The sequence below is a fragment of the Lathamus discolor genome, chromosome 2 (genome assembly GCF_037157495.1).
Source record: "Lathamus discolor isolate bLatDis1 chromosome 2, bLatDis1.hap1, whole genome shotgun sequence".
NCBI lineage: Eukaryota > Metazoa > Chordata > Aves > Psittaciformes > Psittacidae > Lathamus > Lathamus discolor.
This window is the reverse complement of record NC_088885.1, coordinates 73680133-73698562: the sequence shown is the minus strand read 5'-3', so window position 1 is coordinate 73698562 and position 18430 is coordinate 73680133. Positions and strand designations below refer to the sequence as shown.

At 35.3% G+C, this 18430-nt stretch overlaps 1 protein-coding gene across 1 annotated transcript in view; it reads left to right on the top strand.

Annotated features, from left to right (window-relative positions):
- EXOC2 (exocyst complex component 2) overlaps positions 1-18430 on the top strand; it is a 125936-nt gene that overhangs the window by 89050 nt on the left and 18456 nt on the right. Inside the window, exon 23 of the mRNA XM_065667465.1 lies at positions 1687-1828. Within this exon, the coding sequence (XP_065523537.1) occupies positions 1687-1828 (142 nt within the window). The remainder of the gene's footprint in view (positions 1-1686; positions 1829-18430) is intronic.

Below are 18430 nucleotides of genomic sequence, written 5' to 3'. Positions count from 1 at the left end.
TGTAGTTATAGGGAAATTCTTAGAAGAATAACAGTGACTAAATGGTATAGTTTTGTGAGTATTTGCCCCTCTTGAGCGTCAGGGAAATGGGTATACACAATGGACGTTGCTGAGGACTTCTCTGCTTCATTCCCCCATCCTGGGCTCAAAATCAGATTCAGGTGAATTGTTCATTCTTTCATGTAATCTTTCCACCACCTGAAAAATGAGTTTACCCACCATTATCTTAATTGTGCATTGAACTTGAAGCAGGTTGAAGGATGACAAATGGAAGGAGATTTATCAGATAGAAAAGCATGGAGGTGGTAGCGTCTCTTGCTTCAAAACGCCATCTTCACCATCCCAACTTTCCTGAATCTGACAGCAACTTTGATCTCTTTTCCCTTGCACTTACGATCTGATTCCTGAAGGCTTATCTGTCTGTTTATTCCTGACTCAAATGCTGCAGTTCCCTTTCCTCTTCACTTAACAGTATAGGCATGCCAGTGAACAGCACAGTTCAGAGACATCCCTGCAGTGAAAAATCTTCATTGCTTATTTTACAGCTTTCAGTATTAAATATTTAGAAAGGAATTACAAGGAGTTGATATTCTCATTTTCTTTCTTTTTCTTAGTTTCTGGTTTGATCTAGACCTGCCTTTTTCCTCACATTTAAATCCGTTTGCTTCCGAAAGTTATTTCATATATGCTTTTTTCCCTGATGATTGCAGAAAATGAGAAGTAGTTTAAAATCTTTACTTTTCTATCACTTAAGCTGTTCTAAATACATTTAAGTAGAAATCACGTGATATTTTCCACATTTTATTTGCATTTAGCATCCATTAGCATCCTAGGATACTGAATTTCTACTTTAATGTTTTATGATATGCATTGCATTCCAGAATTGTTTTAGAAGCTGTAAGGTACCTATACCCCCTTTACCTATACAGGGGTTATAAGAAAATCTTGTATAAGATTTAAAGTTTCCGAAACAATGAACGAACTATGCCTATCTCTTTAGCTTTCAGTGTGTCTAAGTTGTGTGAATTACTAAAAGCTGCATAAAGAGCTGTTAAAAGAGAAGCCTTTGGCAGATGTTGGTAAGCTGACCCTATGCAGCTGCTGTACCAAGGTGCTTTGAAATAAAGAAAGGAAGTTCACATACACTGTTTCAGAAGGCAGAGACTCCTAAATAAATCTGTGTGCCTGTTAAATATAGAGCAGATAGGTATTGAGAAGTTGAAAAATTACAATTGTTATATCTGAAGTATTATATGAAAATTTTCATGTGTTAGATTGGAAATTATTATGGGCACGTTTTAAAGCATTGACAAAATTCATTGTTTGCTTGGTGCAAGATCGAGACCTCCTGATATGCAGGGGGAAAAATATCATGCTATTAGACAATTAGAGTGATCTTCCTGCTTTGGCATTCCTTGGACTTTCCCAAAAAATGTCTGCTGCTGAGCACAGTAAGAAAAAAAAATATATATGTTGGGTAAGATGGACAGATAATATGAAAGTTGCTAGGTTTTCATATATGTAATTAAGAAAAGTGTAAGTAATCGCTGCTCTTTATCAAAAATTAAAAATGATACAAGGTAAATTTTTTGGGTACATGACTTAATTCTTGTAGTTAATGAGCATTTATTATGTTTTATCTCTTCCTTTTTTTTTCTCCCACCCCCCACCCCCCCGCTTTTTTAGGTTAGTATGGAATCCTTGAAAGAGCTGGATCAAAGACTGTTCGAAATGTACATTGAATTCAAGGCAGATCCTATAGTTGGGTCATTAGAACCTGGCATTTATGCAGGATATTTTGATTGGAAAGATTGTCTTGTTCCAGCAGGTAAAAATCTATTTATTAAATTCTGAAATTACTGTAACAGTGATTGATAGGAGCTGAAGTATACTTTACCATTAAAAACTTTTTTGTAGTCTGTGTTTTTAGCTTTTGACAAGTTCTCATTATAAGTTCTTTCTCACAGATTTTACTTAATTCCTAAATCATTTTTCAAAAACCCTCAAATGATTAAAGCAGCTTTCATCATTGATAATCTTTTTAATGCTTGTTTTTTGTGATTATTTTGCTTCATTGCTTGTATATAATAGAAAGAATTATAAAAGACATCTTTGCTATTTTCTTATGAAATTCATTGAGATTTGTTTGGGATTTTTTCCAGAGAATCTGGCTACTTTTGTAATAGATGTAATTATAGTTCTGAAAAGGTAAAATTATAAGAAAATTCATGCTATAACAGTAGTTCAGCAAAGAATGTTAAATGATCAAAGAAGGGCAGCTATAAGGTATTCAGAATGACTGAGATGTTGGTCACTATTTAGGTGCTTTAAGAGCCTCTGTTTTAAACAAGCATAATATAAATGAGCCTTTCCTTTTTTCAAGTACTGAATACTGTGCACACTTAACATTTAGGACCTTTGAACATCTAATTTGTTTTAGTCAAAATTTACAGATCTAAATCACTTCTCACATGAATGCCTGGTTAATATTGAATAGAAATTAGTTGCAGTAACGTAGTACACAGCATTTTGAATGATCTTATATTAATTTTTCATAAATGATTGACATGACAATTTGTACTTCCTTATTTTGATTGTTGCATGGAGTTGTATGTGTTAAGCTTAGCAGAAATTTTGTGGTAGTTCAAAATTTGATCTGATTTGATCTAAAGGTTGTGAAACAAGAAGCACACTTGTAATCTGTGTATCAAGAGCTGTGGTGTTTGCTTGCAGGGCCTTAAAAACACAGGTCTTGGGGTTTATTACTTTAGAGAAGTATCTCTTCTATCTCTTGTTACTACTTTTGTGCTTAGAATATATATACAGTTTATAGCAGAAATGACATAGATTTTAGTCTTGCACATTCAAATTTATATCTGGATAATACGTAACTTCTCATCATGTTTGGAGTACGGTTTTGCTTGGCATGTCTGCATTCCTACCAGCTGACAAAGAGAAATAAGTTGTTGTGTCAGCTTCTTTATATGTTCATTTCTTGATCTAGTGCTTTGAGATCTATTTACTAGACTTGCATTACCTTTGGGATTATTCTGTAGTATTTTGTTTAAAAGGAATGTTGAGTTTCTGTTAGAGGTGTGCTCTAGCCTCCTGCTTGCCCAACTTACTGTTGGTTTTTCATACTTTCTCTGCAACTTTTTCGCAAAAATCAAAGTGAAGATGGTGAGTACTAGAAACTCCTTCTGGGTTAACATATGGTGGTGGCCTAAGAGGTGCTAATATGAAGCAGTAAAAAAAAGTTGTTTGTGGGTTCGGTGGGGTTTTTTTGTTAATCTCCAAGCTTGACATGTTGAAAAGGAACATGTAGTCCCTTCTTCCATGCTCCTACACCTTAATGAACTCTCCTTCTGATGGATAAATTCTGTCAAATATACCCTGTTGACTATTGATATGAAAGAATATTGTTTAACACCAGCCAGCAGCTAAGCATCACACCATTTGCTCTCACCTGGATCATCCCTGTAACATGGGCAGAGATGTGGAAGGGTAAATATAAGAAAACCCATGGGTTGAGATAAAAACAGTTTAATAACTGAAATAAAAATAATAATAATGAAAATTGTTGTGAATAGTAAAATTTAAAAAAAGAGAGATAACCCCCCCAAAACAACCAACCAACCAAAAACACAACAACAAAAAAAAATAACAACAAGGTGATGCAAATGAAAAGTAATTGCTCACTACCAACCAACTGATGCCCAGCTTGTTCCTGAGCAGGGGTGCCCTGGCCACCTTTCCCCTAATTTATGATTATGATGGTCATATGCTAAGGATTATATAGTACGGAATATCCCTTTGTCCAGTTTGGGTCAGCTGTGCTGGCTGTATCACCTCCCAGCATCTTGTGCCCCCCAGCCTCTTTTCTGTCAGGGTTACTTAATTTATTGTAAGCACTACTCAACAACAATTAAAATATCAGTGTTTAATCAATGTTATTCTCATCCTAAATTCAAAACACAGCACTGTACCAGCTACTAGGAAGAAAAATAACTCTGTCCCAGCTGAATCCAGGACAGAGTGTAACTTTGGGTACTTTCAGTTTGTCAGCTTATAATGATGGTTACTTGATGCTGAAAATACTTGGTGCTCTTAAAGATAAAATTAGTAAGTGACTGGGAAAACCTCTCTCTTGGAGGAGGTAGATGAGCTTTATTGTAAAAAAAAAAAAAAAAAAAAAAAAAAAGGAAAACAAACAAACCAAAAAAAACCCCAGCACCCAAACACTTTTTCTTGGGGCAATATTCAATTAAAAAAACCCAAAACAAAACAAACCCACACCATCCAGCAGGCATATGGCATATGATTAATTTTTCTTGTCCAATAAACTAGTATTCACAAACATCATTGAACTGTGCAGCAAGATTATAGTTGAGAAAACAGACCTTTTTGTAATTTAAAAGATGCAGTTAGTACTGCAGTATGCATACTGCCTTTTCATTTTGCTCTTAGAAAACCCTGAAACAAACAGAGCTTTACTTTACAGCTTATCTCCAAGTACAGCATGTAAAGTGTCTACCTTATTAAACAGATGACTTGGAGCGGGACATACTGAGTCAAAGGCACAGTTCACTCAAAGATTTATTAAAGATCGACACATTGATTTGTTGAGGGGGACAAATGATCAGTTGTATAGTAGAAACTATAAACATTACTGAAGAATGGATTTCTTTTTGAGCAATTTGCCTGGTTTATATCTTGACTTTGGTAGCCTTAATTTTTAAAAAGTAAAAACGTTGATGATATTGGCAAGGCAAAGCATATAGGCATCAGCTGTGTTCCTGACTGTTACTATCAGTGACGTGTTGTGTTGCATAATTAAAGTTACTCTGTTCCACAGTAGGTAGAGCTATGGCTAATTGTCAAGATGTAAAAGCCTGGCCTGCAGGTGTTTTTGTATGGTGCTTCTGCATTAGCTTTCAATAGTACTAGCAGTAGTAAAAAAGCCAAATTTTGACAAAGAGAGGGTGCTCTGAAAGAAGAGGACAAAGGCATCAATTTGCTAATATTTAAAAGATAAGGTAAAAGGCAGATAATTTCTCTGATGCAGTCTGAGACTTTGAAACATTTTATCTGGCAATTTAAAATTTATCCATAGTTGGGCATGGTGATGCCATGGATATATCTTTTGCAAACAACATTTTTGAAAAATGTAGGTGTGAAAGTATTGGGGAATTGGCTAGAAATAACATTAAGAATTTTATGATAATGAATTTTCCGTGTTGCTAGTCCAGCCCAGAGCTTCAAGAATGCAACTGTTTCTGAACAATTGTACCAGTAAAGCACTAGCAAGTATTCCTTTCTAGAAAAAGAAAGGAATGTTACCGATCAGAATGAAGAAGCTGGAAGTCTGAATAAAATGCAGAGAGCACCTTATCTGGACTATCAGGAAGATAATGCTTTTGGATAGATGGAATTGTTCATGGACAGCATACCAGTGCTGGTAGAAATTAAGGTAGCTGCAAGGGAGAGACCAGACTGGAATTTAAAGTCTGTGATGAAGACTGGTATCAAGCAAGGAACAAAAGTGGCCAAAGAGAGGAAACCAGGACTGGAAGAGCAAGCTAGAAACATACATTAGGGTAGCATTTAGGGATAGAGTTAACACGGAAATGGATTGTAAGGGATTTATACAAATGAGACAGACCTGAAGTGCAAATTAAAAGGCAGAGAAGTCTGGTACTCAGTAGATCAGTGAGCTTACCAGAAGCTGCAGTGTAATCAAAGAAATGCCCTCAATCTTGCACTTTCATCCTCTAGGGATGACATCCTGCTAATGTTACTGATTACTTTTTTTTTTTGCACAGCTGCCAGAAGTTATGAACATATTACTGTAAACTGACCGTAACACTACAGGCAGTGCCGCATGCTATATATATCATGTGTGTGTATATGTTTTTTCTCAGTACCACTGAGAAACACAATGGCCTGAGTGTTTTACCTTGCCAGTGCTATCAGTGTTGTTTCCTTTTTAGAACTGAGGCTACAAAAGTCAAGGTTTACAACATATGCCACATGACTCAAATACATATAAATCCGCTGTACCGAATTTACATGTATGTATGCTAATTCTGTTGAGCCATATAAACCAGTGCAGTAGGTGAATTTTCTGCTTTTTTGTTTGCTTTCTTTTCTATGTCAGTAAAAGTTATGTACAGAAAAAACTACACAAAGGCAATCAAGTATAATCCAGTCTTTGAATATTCTTTTCCCACATGGGTACACTTGACTTATTTCATGAAATGTAGGCTGTTTGGGAGATAAAACTGGGGTTTGTATTACGTGGAGCTCTTACAGGCAAAAATCTGTACTCAGCTGTTACAGGTTTTGAGAAGCAAGTGAAGCATAATCTGGGAGGGGAGAAAAGTGGAGGCAGGATTCTGTCCACAGTCTTTTCTATGTCAGGTTAATAACTCGAGCAGTTTTGGTTTTATCTTTAAAATGCATTCTTTGACTCCTGTCAGTTTGAACATTCATGTTTAATTTGATTACCTAAAGTCTTGTAATGTATAGAATATTCAGACAAATATTACCCAAAAACTTGACAAAGTCTAAGAGGACTTTAGAGTCATCTGCCTGTAAGTACCAAGGACAGTATTTCCTTGCATCATATAATTCATGGGGAAATAGAAGGGAAAACAGAAGAATAAGAACTGTAATAAATGAACATTTCTGAAGAAGGAATTAGAATGAAATTAAGAAGCCTTTTTGAGCAAGCTTTGGAAAATAAGTAATAGTAAAGTTTTGTATCGTGTTTCTGTCAGTGTGGAAAAAGCATATGGCATGCTCTCTTAAGAAAATGTCCTGTAACTATCAGATATTTATTTATACATATGTTTTTTGTTACAGTGTTAAATATAAGGAAGGGCAAATTGTTTGCATGGGGCAAATTTTAATTTAGTCTATGTGCTAAAACTTTTACTGTTTAGTTTTTCAACATACGTGCTTTTTTCAGTATGAAAGCTCTGAATGTCAGAACTTGCACACAATGTAATTATACATTTGCCCATTTATTTTGATCTCAGGTGTGACTGCTGGTGTTAGAAGTATTATTAACTTAATTAGTTTTATTGTTAATAAATAACTTTCATTTAAATTTTCATTTTAATTTCAGTGTTGGCTTCTGAGTCTTTACAACAAAGACTTCTTACTAACATGTAGAAACAATGAAATCTAGTTTGGTTCTTTTTGCTTGTTTGAAACATTCTAATTTAATCTGTGGTATTAACAGAATTAAGAGATGAAAGGAATAGTGGGAAACAGTCAGTTGCTGAGTATGAGTTTACAGCATTTTTTTGTGTAAACTGATCAATCAGTTCAGCATACAAGGTTGTTTCTGTTCTTTCTTTTGTAGTAGGTTACTTTTTACTGGGTTTATTAACGTTCTATTTTAAGTGCATATATGCTTGTCTTGATCATCTGACAAAATTAGTCTGTGAGCTCTTCTACATTCCATGCCAATAAGCTTTTGGAGAATTGATGACTTGGTTGTGTTACTCTAAATTTGGATTAAAAGATTTCTGTGTATTGAAGTTTGTACAATACAAGCAGAAGTAGTTGTATGTAGGCATTCTGTCTTTTAGATTAAGATTTTGCATGCAGATGTCAAGTTATTTTTAAGAATGTGTCAAGTTTCCTGTATTTTATTTGTTAACATATACAAAAACTACATAAAATTGATATTATTAAGTGTGGATTTCTTGACCATACAAAAGAAATCCACACAAAAAGTGGGTGTTCATTTATTTTCCTGAGGATTTCAGATATGGTCATCACTTTTCATGACTTACTTTTGAAATGCTGGCTGCTGTACAGTTTAGCCAGCATTCACTCAAAGCTCATGGTATAGAGGGGTGCAGGTGCTAGTCTAATAATCTTTCTAAAATATGTATATTCTGTGTTTCACTGAAGGTGTCAGATATTGGGTGGTTTGGGGGGATTTTGTATTCACATTGCATTGAAAGTTTCAGGTGATTTCACACTTTCTGCTGAAAGTTGATTGTGGTTTTTTAGATAATCATTCTGTACTTGGCATAAGTTGAATATAGTAGACTTAAATCTGAATTTTTTGCTGTTTGGCATGTTAAGGGAGCATTGTTTGGAACGTTTCAAATGCATCAAATGCCACTCTTACAGTAAAAGATTTAAGTGCGTCAAATCTGCTAAATCAAATTTTATATACTTGTCACATTTCTTATCTGTTATTTGTCTAATCTAAAAATCTAATAAAACACTTCTAATGGCAATAGCCTGATGAAAAGGTACTCAACAGTTAAAATTGAAATATCAAAAGGCACATTTAATTTGTAGTTACACAGTGACATACTTGTCAACCCTAACTTTTCTTATTTTGTTTAATTTGGGGCACCAGTACCCTGCTTACATGAAAGATGACAAGTGCATTTACATCTTAAAAACATTTGGGTATAGTAGAATTTTTTTGTTGTTGTTTTGTGGGGGTTTTTTTGTTCAGGTGGGGGGGGTGTTGAGAAATAGGCAGTTACTTTTTGATTGAAGTAAAGTTGCAAAATAGTTTGGTTTGAAATCTCTAACTCTTTAGATTTCTTCTAACACTTCAACTGGATGGCTTCAGAGTTACCTTGCAACCTGCGCATTCTTGCATCATGTGCCATTGTATTTCATTTTTTTGCTGTGTTTCTCAGGTTGCAGTTTAGAGTGCATTGGGGTGTCAGCATTCGTGAGAGTAACTTCAGCTACTGAAAAGGGAACTTTTTGTAGCCACAAAGTTGGGAGGGGAAGAGGAAAGGGTGTTTGTTTTGTTGTGGCTTTTTTTTCCTTTCCCCCTACCCCACTCCTCCCAGGACTACACAAAAGAGGATCAGCACTTGAAGAAACAGCTTTGTATCTGTGCTGGTGTATTATAACTTCGTTTAGAACACCAGAGCGATCTTCTACACAGTCCTCTTCAAGTATTCCAGTTAAAATATGCTTTCTTTTTTCATTTTCATTTCATTCAAACCATTTTCCAACATACATTGGTAAATTGATATTTTGCCATTATAGTAAGGAAATAATAACTATGTTCTTTGGCAACAATCAAATTTTTATTAGGATGAGTTGAATTCAACATCCTTAAATAACCTGCTTAACTGCCAAATATAAGAATCCATGTGTTGCACGAATGCAGTTCTTGCATTTGATTTACTACATACAGTTCTTCACAGAGTTGAATCGTACTAAAATTTCAAAGTTAGGGGTTGACTTGCTGTAGCCTTTCAATTAATTTTGTAAAAATAAATTGATTTCCTGCTTGAAATATAAGCACAAGTTTCACTGCATGTTTCATTCATGTAACTTCATTTTAACCTCAGATTTTCATCAATTTCACTTTCAGACATTCAGGTTTCATTGTATTTTTCACTTCTGCAACAATATGATTTCTTTAACACATTATGTTAGTGTCTGAATTATAAATATTAAGGATCGTTCTAGCTAGTGAAATTGAATGGACATTTTACCCTTTCTGTGCCTGGTAACAGGAAAAAAAAAAGGTTGCAAAAGATGAGAACAAGAGAAGGAGCTGTTTCTTCAGCTTCCTATAGTTTCTGCTTGACTGGTTATCTTTAATTTCTGTTACAGAAATCACAGCAGAAACTGTCCTGAAGAGGCGCTGCATTTTCTGGTCCCTATCTGCCACACACTGAGTGGCACTTGCATGTAGACTTTTAGATATCTTCTTGTGCTTATGCTTACTTCTTGCATACAGGATTTTCTCCTGGAATTTTGCATAGAGTTTCTTGGCTGGTCTCAGCAGACTCTAGAGTTCACATATGCAAGTGTAAAGTATGTTCATCTGCAACTTTTTTATTTCTCATGCTTCCTCTTGTTTTGCACGTGTCTGCCTTCACTCAGTCCCATTTTATATTGTTTTTGGCTATTAAGCATACCAGTAGCTGTCTACTAGACTGTCATCCCTATCCCATCCATTTTCTCTTTGGCTTTACTTTTCGGACTTCTTCCTGCAATAATTTGTGTCATTTCTGTTTCTAAAAATCTTTCTCATCTGAAAACTTTGAAGACCTAGACCAGGCTTCATTTATATTGCTTGAGGGATGGGAAGAGCATGAACACAAAAGCCTTCTATCTATAAAATGTTGCTGCAATTTCTTGGTAAGACTGTATCGTAGTCATCTTATAGCTTGAGAACTGTCTGTTCGTGTATGCTTTCTAACTGACAGTATTAGAGGTCACTTTAATACCTAGATGAGATGGTAGTTATTGCAACTGTATAGAGGCTTTACGTACAGCAGTGTCTGACAACTCCAAAGTCTCTTTTGTTTGTCAGCAGGTTGTAGGAAGTTGTACCATACTTGCCTCCAGTATGGCATTCAAAGATTTTTATAGATCATGACTGATAATGGCTGATCTGTAGTAGAGGCTTGTCAGATGCTGTTTGAAGCTAAGTTGTAGTCCTCTAGCTCAAATTACAAAGGATTGGAGTTTTGTGTGTAATATTTAAATAGAAAGTCCCAAGTTAGAACTTTGCTGTTGGTCTCAGTAAACTCAACTGCATCAAAATAGCCACTTGTCTGCAAAAAACTGCCTGTACGATTCCTGTGTGCTTAGAGAATACTTTTCTCTTGTTATGCTTTAGCATAGTAGTGCTAGTTAGAAACAATCCATAACTGTGTATTCATCACTGATAGAGTTGCTTGTGGTGGGGATTCTTCAAGGGCTGTAGAAAATACAGTGTTATGGTCCTTCCTGCACCACTTGTGCAGACGTAGAGAATCATCTTAAAATACCTGGGTTTTGCTGCAGACAAGCTCAGGAGAGGAAGTCCAAAAGCCTTGAGACCCTTAATAATCTCACTGGTCAGTTCATATTCTGGTTATTTCTTGAAGCATTGCATAAGGGGTTTATGGTCAAGCATAAATGATACTGAATTCAAGGTGAAAGAGGAATGATCAAAATTATTTTCTAATCCTTGAATATGTGCAGTGGTTAAGGATGCTGCAGTTATTAACGTTTTAAAAACACTGATGAAAATACAGTCTCCAAGATGTAGCTTGCCACTGAACAGAAAAACCAGCGAAGTGGGGAAGACAGCTATCTGCTTGGTGCTTCAGTAACCATTTCTACAAAGGGTTGTGTGCTTGGTTTTAAGTTGAAAATTTTAGTGTAACAAAAAGTCTCAGCTTTCTATGCAAAAATTCTATACAAAATTTAGCCTGGAGCATATTCTCTCTGTAGCCAAGTTATCAAGCCCTTGAACTCTTACTTTTTAAGTGGGAAAATATGATAGGCTCCTAACAGTACAGCAGATCCATTGTAATAAAAAGCATTTCATTAGCTTAAAATTTCTTTACACGACAAATAGCAATTTAAATTTAATGAAACACTTAAACTTTATTGATGTGTGGGTGAAATTATAGTGTTGGACTTGTTCAGTGGTTGAAGTGATTCAAAAATTATTAAAAGCCTTTACTTTGAACTGTGAAAAATCTTAAACTTTCCAGTTATTGTGGGTCACTCCAGTGTCCAGATAGCTTCCAAATGTTAATTTTGGACTTGAACACATTTTAAGGATCTATTTTTCAGGTCATGCAAAGACATTTCGCCATTTTAAACCCATGCCTGTTTCAAAATGCTGTAGGGATTCAGAGAAACTTGGAAATGAAAAACTGTGAAACAGTAACGCACTAAGTTAGTGTCTCACCTTCACTCTAATAAATAGGATAAATATGCATTCTCACTGAATACTGTATGTGCCTCACAGCAGTTTTTACCTCATTTTTTGCTTTTCCTGGCAGAATATAAGGCACTAAGGTTGTTGGTTTTGACTTTTTTTGGTTGTTGTTGTTGTTGTTTTGGCATTTACTGCAGTAACATCTTTAAAAGCTGTTGTGGTCCGGTTCTAGCTCACTCATAATTTAGACAGACAGATAAATAAAATTCTACATGAAATTCAGTTTGTCATTTTTTTGCCATAAATTTAAGGTATAGTTTTGTGAGTAATTATTACTGGTTTGCTGATCTACATGCATTTGACTGCGGTACATGATTCAGATTTAAATAATGTACATTGGTAGAAATAAGGACTGTCTGAAAATCAAAATGATGGCTACCTCTTCAAGGTCACTGCAAGTTGCCAAGTAGGGAACAACAAAAAGACCCCTTAGATTTTGCCATAGAGAAATGAATTTGGAGAAATGAAGCAGAGCATGACCTCTGCTACATCTTTCAAAGAATCCACTGCATCTGTAATCAAGGTCCCTTTCTTTGAGCAGATCTTTCCCATGACTCAGTACTTCCACAGTGCCTACAAATACTGCTACCTATTAGTGGTTGCTTGTAAGCTAATACCATGGCTTTGAGTTGGTTGCCAGTTTGCTGAATTTAATTACTACGGACAAATAAAAATTCTGTGTATCAACAAATGGTACACAAAACCATTTAGAAGAAAGTATGTAAAAATACTAACAGCCAGTGCTGTAGTTTCTTTCCGTGTGTGGCTGACTCCTTGGATTTTTTGGGTTAAGAACATGCACAGACCTTTGCAGTATCGTGTTCCGAAAGTATTAGTTGTTTTATATTCTATCTGTGCTGCCTGCTTGTGACCATTGTACTTCTGATACAATTCAATAAAATAGCAACATTTAAAAAGATCATTAATTGTACTAACAGAGTTACACTCTAAAAGACAGGAAAATTATGTATTGTATTGCTGCTAGGAATCTTTTTGCTCAAAACACTACTTTTAAAGTTTCTTACTTGGAAAAAAAAAATCTTTAAAGTTCATACTATACTTCCTTTTACCAGGTTTGCCTTTTCTTTTACTTACCAAAGTGTACCCGTCTTAAGTCACTATAATAAATGCAGGTCGTGTTTCACTGGTGACTAAGGTTTTTTTTATGCAGCTTGAAGGCTAGACAGATGGCAGGACATAACTGAAAACTAAAATTATTAGTGTCTGTATTGTTGCAAATTATTTTATTTTTTTATGAAATTGGTCTCTTTTGGATTCGTTGGCTTCAGTTTTCTCATTTCTTATAATAATAATATTTGAGTGACAACTGAAGTAAATTCATAAACATAGTATACTGCTAAGCCCATTCTTCGTTTATGAAATTGCTGTCATTTTGCATATGACAGGCTATTATTAAAGGTACCAGTGACTTCAAGAATTATGAGAAGAACACACAGTTTCCTGAGTGAGTCTGTGTTTTGAAAGGTTTTAATAATTTTAGGTTTTACAAAATCATGAAAGGACACCTTCAGGGTGTTTGAAAGAAATGAGTATTCTTGTAGACTATGCCTGGTTTGTGTTAATGGAAAGAAATATTGCTTGACATTTTTTTGATTCAACTATTCTCAGTTTTGATAGAGATGTTGATTTTTAGTATACCTTACAATTAAAGATGTGGCTTGCTTTTGCCACGGTATTGGTCATTCTGTATCTTTATGGTGCATCTAGCTACCCTCTTTTATCTGTGAAACACATCTTTTCGAATTGATGCTTCTTGCCTCCTGTATTTGGATATCTGGGGGCAGTGTGAAGAGGTAGGTCTGTGTTGCTGACTCCAATCCCTGCTGACACCACTAGGTGTGTGACTGCCACGTCTGTACAGTGAGACATGTCTTGGATTGGCAAGAACCACCAAATATGATACATTATCACACTCAGGCTTTTGGAAGACTATGTCAAAATTGTGAAGTAAAGCTGTACAATTGTTTTCCTTTTTCCTAAGTGGCTCACTTGTGAAGAATTTAGAAAATGCTTCAGGTAAATAACAAACAGGCTACAGTTCTGGAGAAAATGTGAGTACCAGGCTTTGGAAGAACATTGGTATAGGTTTACAAGATGATGATACTCTTAGTATCCACCACCCACCAACTTGTCTGTTCTGCAGTTTCTCTATTTTTTCTTAAATCTGGGGTGGGGAAGGAGGGACCAAAACAAAACACAGAGAGAGCTTTTAAGGAGCAGAGCAGTTTCTTGGTTAGCATGGTCAAAGTTTATTTTGTGAGAAAACTGTTGATGCAGAAGACTTTTTTTTTTAATATATCCAATATATCAAATATAAATATATATACACACTAATCACTCTGTCCCTTCTTACACGCAATATTATGTTTTGCTTCAGTGTTTTTCTTGCTCACAGATACTGGCAACTTCAGAATGTTCTGTGGCCAGAAAATAGCTGTGAAGTGCCCACTCTGCCAGACTTCTGGGTATACACAGAAAGATCTCAATCCTGCCTTACAAACTGCTAAAATTGGTTGAAACCTACTCAGACCAGGGATGTGTTCCCTATTGATTTTTCAGCATCTTTCATGTTGGTTATTAACACACCCTGCTTTATCAAAAGAAAAACCTTCAGCATTAAAATTGTTCTTATAATAGAGATCTAGTGATAATAGAATTTATATAGGTGATGCTATGACAATTATATGCTGTAAATTATGGGGGACAGAAGGGGAGAATTTGTTAAAAATTTTCCTTCAGGAAAATTAGCAGTGTTTGTTTAGGGAGCCATCCTACAGCTAATGGATTGCTGGTAGAAAAAATTAAGGTAATAATACATCCTTAGATGTATTAATTTTCACATCAACGAGTGTTTGTTATGTCTAAGAATCTCACACATAAATTTCATTCTTCAGAACCTTTCTTTCGCACTCAGGAAGAACAATATATACTATCCAAAAAAAAACCCATTATGTTGTAGTTTTGTGAAATGTCTTTTCTCATAACGCAATTCTTTTTTTCATCTACCTCAAACCAGCTACTTTAAATATCTGATAGTTGTGATTATTTGATACTGTTGGGTTTCCTAAGTCAATCACATATAGTCACTTAAATTTAGCAAAAAAAAACCCCAAAGATCTAACAGCCCCAGCACTGTTAATGCTGAAGTAGAAACATTAAGATTTTCTTAAGTGCTGCTAAATCTGTAGGGCGCAACTTGGCTGTGAAGTGTTTGTATTCTTATGCTGTCTTGAGACTGCATTTATGGGTTACAGCCACATGTTGATGAGGCAACTGCATGTAGAGCACTGTTTAGTGCTGTATCTGTGCCCCACAATGTTTTTAATACTTAAATGAGAGCAACATAAAGACGAGTCTCTATGGGTCATATATCTTAAGTACTGGGCTCAGGTGAGGGTCACAAATGCAGTTCTTTACATGTGATTTGAGTGAGCCAATACTTGTGTATGCTTACGTGAAGAGGTATGGATGGCTATAAGCTGTGAAGTAGGTCTTTTTTTACTCTAGCGCATAGGTTTTTTGTTTGGTTTAGAGGGTTTTAATTGTTTTCTTCTGCTATTTACATTTCTTGTTACCAGATTAACGGGTTGAAACTTGCCTTATTCTGCAATAATAGAAATAATTTGAGAGTTTTATTGTTTCAATTCTCAGTATGGTGTGCAGCATCCTTTTCTCATAATTTTCAGGTCTGAGTTGGTAAAAGGCCCTTTTCGCTTTGTTACTGTGCTTGATGGAACAAACGAAAGTAAATGCATCTAAAAAGAAAATTCGCCTGATCAAACACAGATCAAACTGGCCTTCAGTTACATGCACGTCTTTTGAAATAAGATGCTAGCGAATGTCTCTTCTTACCAAGTAAAGCACTGTCAAGCTTCACATGTCCTTTTACAGTCTTTGGCCTTTACAGTTTTTTTCTCCATATCTTCTTAGTGATAAAGCAGATGATATTCTATCCCAAGAAGCAGTGTAGTAAGGATCAGAAAGCAGCAAGTGTTTGGATTTCAGACTTCTTCAGCTGTCCTTCAGATCTTTCTGGCAGTTTTGATGGAGTACCAGATACTTTGGAACACCTCCAGTAGCTTCTTTAAAGACATCTTAATTTGGGCTCTACACAAGGACACAGAACTAGTAGTATTCTCTTAGTGTTCTCTGTAAACTGAATTTCAGTCTACAATAGACTCCTTACAATAGACAAAGGTATTAATCACAGTATTGGCAGTCTTTAGAGTTCTTGCTACTCCAAGCTGTCTGAAACACAAACTTTCGGGTTCTTTGAACATCATTACATAATTTCTATTGCTTGAATTAAAATAGTTCAAAAACTACAAGTACTGTAAGTCTTAAAATCCTTTGTGTTTGATGGCTTTAGAGAGTAGTTTTATGGCTACTTGTGTCAAGTCCTTCAAGTGGCATTCATCAACATCAGTGCCATGGCTGAAAATCAGAGCAAGGCAACTTATTCTAAGATCTAGTGCTCTGGCCTTCATATCTCAAAATACTTAGCTAGTTTCTGACTCAGAACCTAGTGATTAGGTTCTGGCCTCCCTTGCTTCAGAGCTGTACTTTGTAAAAGCATTTTCCCACATAGCTTACCAGTAATTTTCGTCATGAGGTTTCAATTATCAGTAGCTATTTTTTAGGTCGCTATTAATTCTTGCAATGACTTCTCTGATTCCTAAGGCACTTTATAATTACCATGAGATATGCAGAAAAGAATTTCAAGGAAATATTAATGTAAATCACAGTTTAATAAGTACGGAGCTAGTAAGAACAATGAATTTATCAAAACATTTTCAGTTTTACCAAGAAAGACCTGCTAATAAGCTATTTATAGCAGACTTGTATCTATTTTTGTCAGTAGTCTAAGGACTGACTTGGGACAAACGGGTTAAAAAACAGGAAATGTGGTTAAATAAGTGGGTAATCTCTCCAAAGAGTTTCCAGTTTGCCTACACGTTCACATTTTCTTCCGAATGTACTCTCAAAACAACATTAAGTACAGTACCTTGAAATCCATCTCTGTTTAAAGGAGGGAATATTTCCAGCAATAGCAGGAAGTGGCAGAGTCGAAAACTTTACATACTTGGTTAGACTCAAATGAGGTTCTAGACCCCTGTCTGTAAGTGGGTGTTTTTTTTAATCTGCTGTAATAACATTGGAGCAGTTGTATGGCATTTTGGTTGCTTCAGGTTTATCATATGAATCCATAAAAGTCTGTGAATGCTGTAATTGTATCTTCAATTCAAGACTGCTTTTAAATAATTACTTTCCTCCAACTTTGCCCTTTCTTTTGCATGGGGCTATATTTTTTTAATATACTATACACATACTTTTAAAATATATGTAATCATGTTTGGAGCAGTAAGAAAAGTATTTTTAATCAGATTGCATAAATCTCATTGTGAAGTAAGGAATTTACTGAACATAATGATGTCTATTTAATTCTCTGAGAGGTAATGTGTGTATTTTTTTGTGCAAAGCAGAAGCAATAACTGAGTGAAAGCCATTCTTTGCACTGCTCATTATTTGTTTTATGACTGCTACTAATCACTAGCTTTTTTTAAATCAACTTGAAAATTATTTGTGGGTCAAAATAAGAAGGGAATAAGTAAATAAAGCAGCTTAAGTGGTGGTAAAGGTTATGACCTGCCGGAGTTCTATTTTAGAGCTACTGCCAGATAGAAGTGTACGACTACATCCTACAGACAATTTTCAAAAAATGTTTTTATCCAGGGCACACAACAAAGTGTGATGGGCAAATACATTTTTAGTAATTAGAAAGAAGCAAACAGGCTTGTCTAGCTACCTAAATTTAGAAAACAGGCCACTGGTACTACCGGTATTTGAAGCTGATTTCCTATCAACCGTCTTTGTAGGGAGAAACCTGTGTGCTGTTGTAGAGGTGAGCTGCTTTGTTATGTCCATGGGGAAATTCCAACTCACGTCTCTCTTTTTTTATATATTTTTTTTTTTTCTCCTTACATTTTAAAAAAACATCTGTGGGGTGTCAGGTTAGATGATATCACTGTGTGGGTGGGGGCACTTCAGTGAAGTAGAATGACATACTCATGTGCCATTATTGTAGTTCATGAAAGTCTCGTGCCTGCAAACAAAGATACGTTTCTGTCTATTCTGCAGTCAGGAAACTTGAAAGGTCTTGGAAGGAGTCTTGGAAGTGAAAACACTACTTTTCTAAATGAAAATGTATTGCATTTACTATAGTAACTGCAAATAGTAGCAGACTTTTAATATTATTTTCTAGAAACATTAAATAAATTATTTGCCTCATTAAAAAATGCCCTACAGTTTATTGTTCTGGAAACATACAAAATTCTTACTCATAATGGAAATTTAATTATTTCAGTTAATTCCTGCATTTGAATTAAACAGACTGTAGGTCACATTAAATTTGTCCTGATTATAAATGTTAGATTTCTAAATAATTTGGTGGGACAACACCTTTGTTCAGATGAATTTCATGTAGCCTCAGGCATGGTCTTGGCCCTCATGGGTAGCCACTGTCTGCTTTCATATCATCCAGGGTGCTTAATTCTAAACCCAAATTGCTTGCATATACTTTTCAAATCCAAATGTTCCAGAGGAGTCAGCAGTAAATTTATTCCAAATAGCTTCACAATACCAACATAACATAAAAAGTTTTTTTCTATACATTCTCCATAGTTT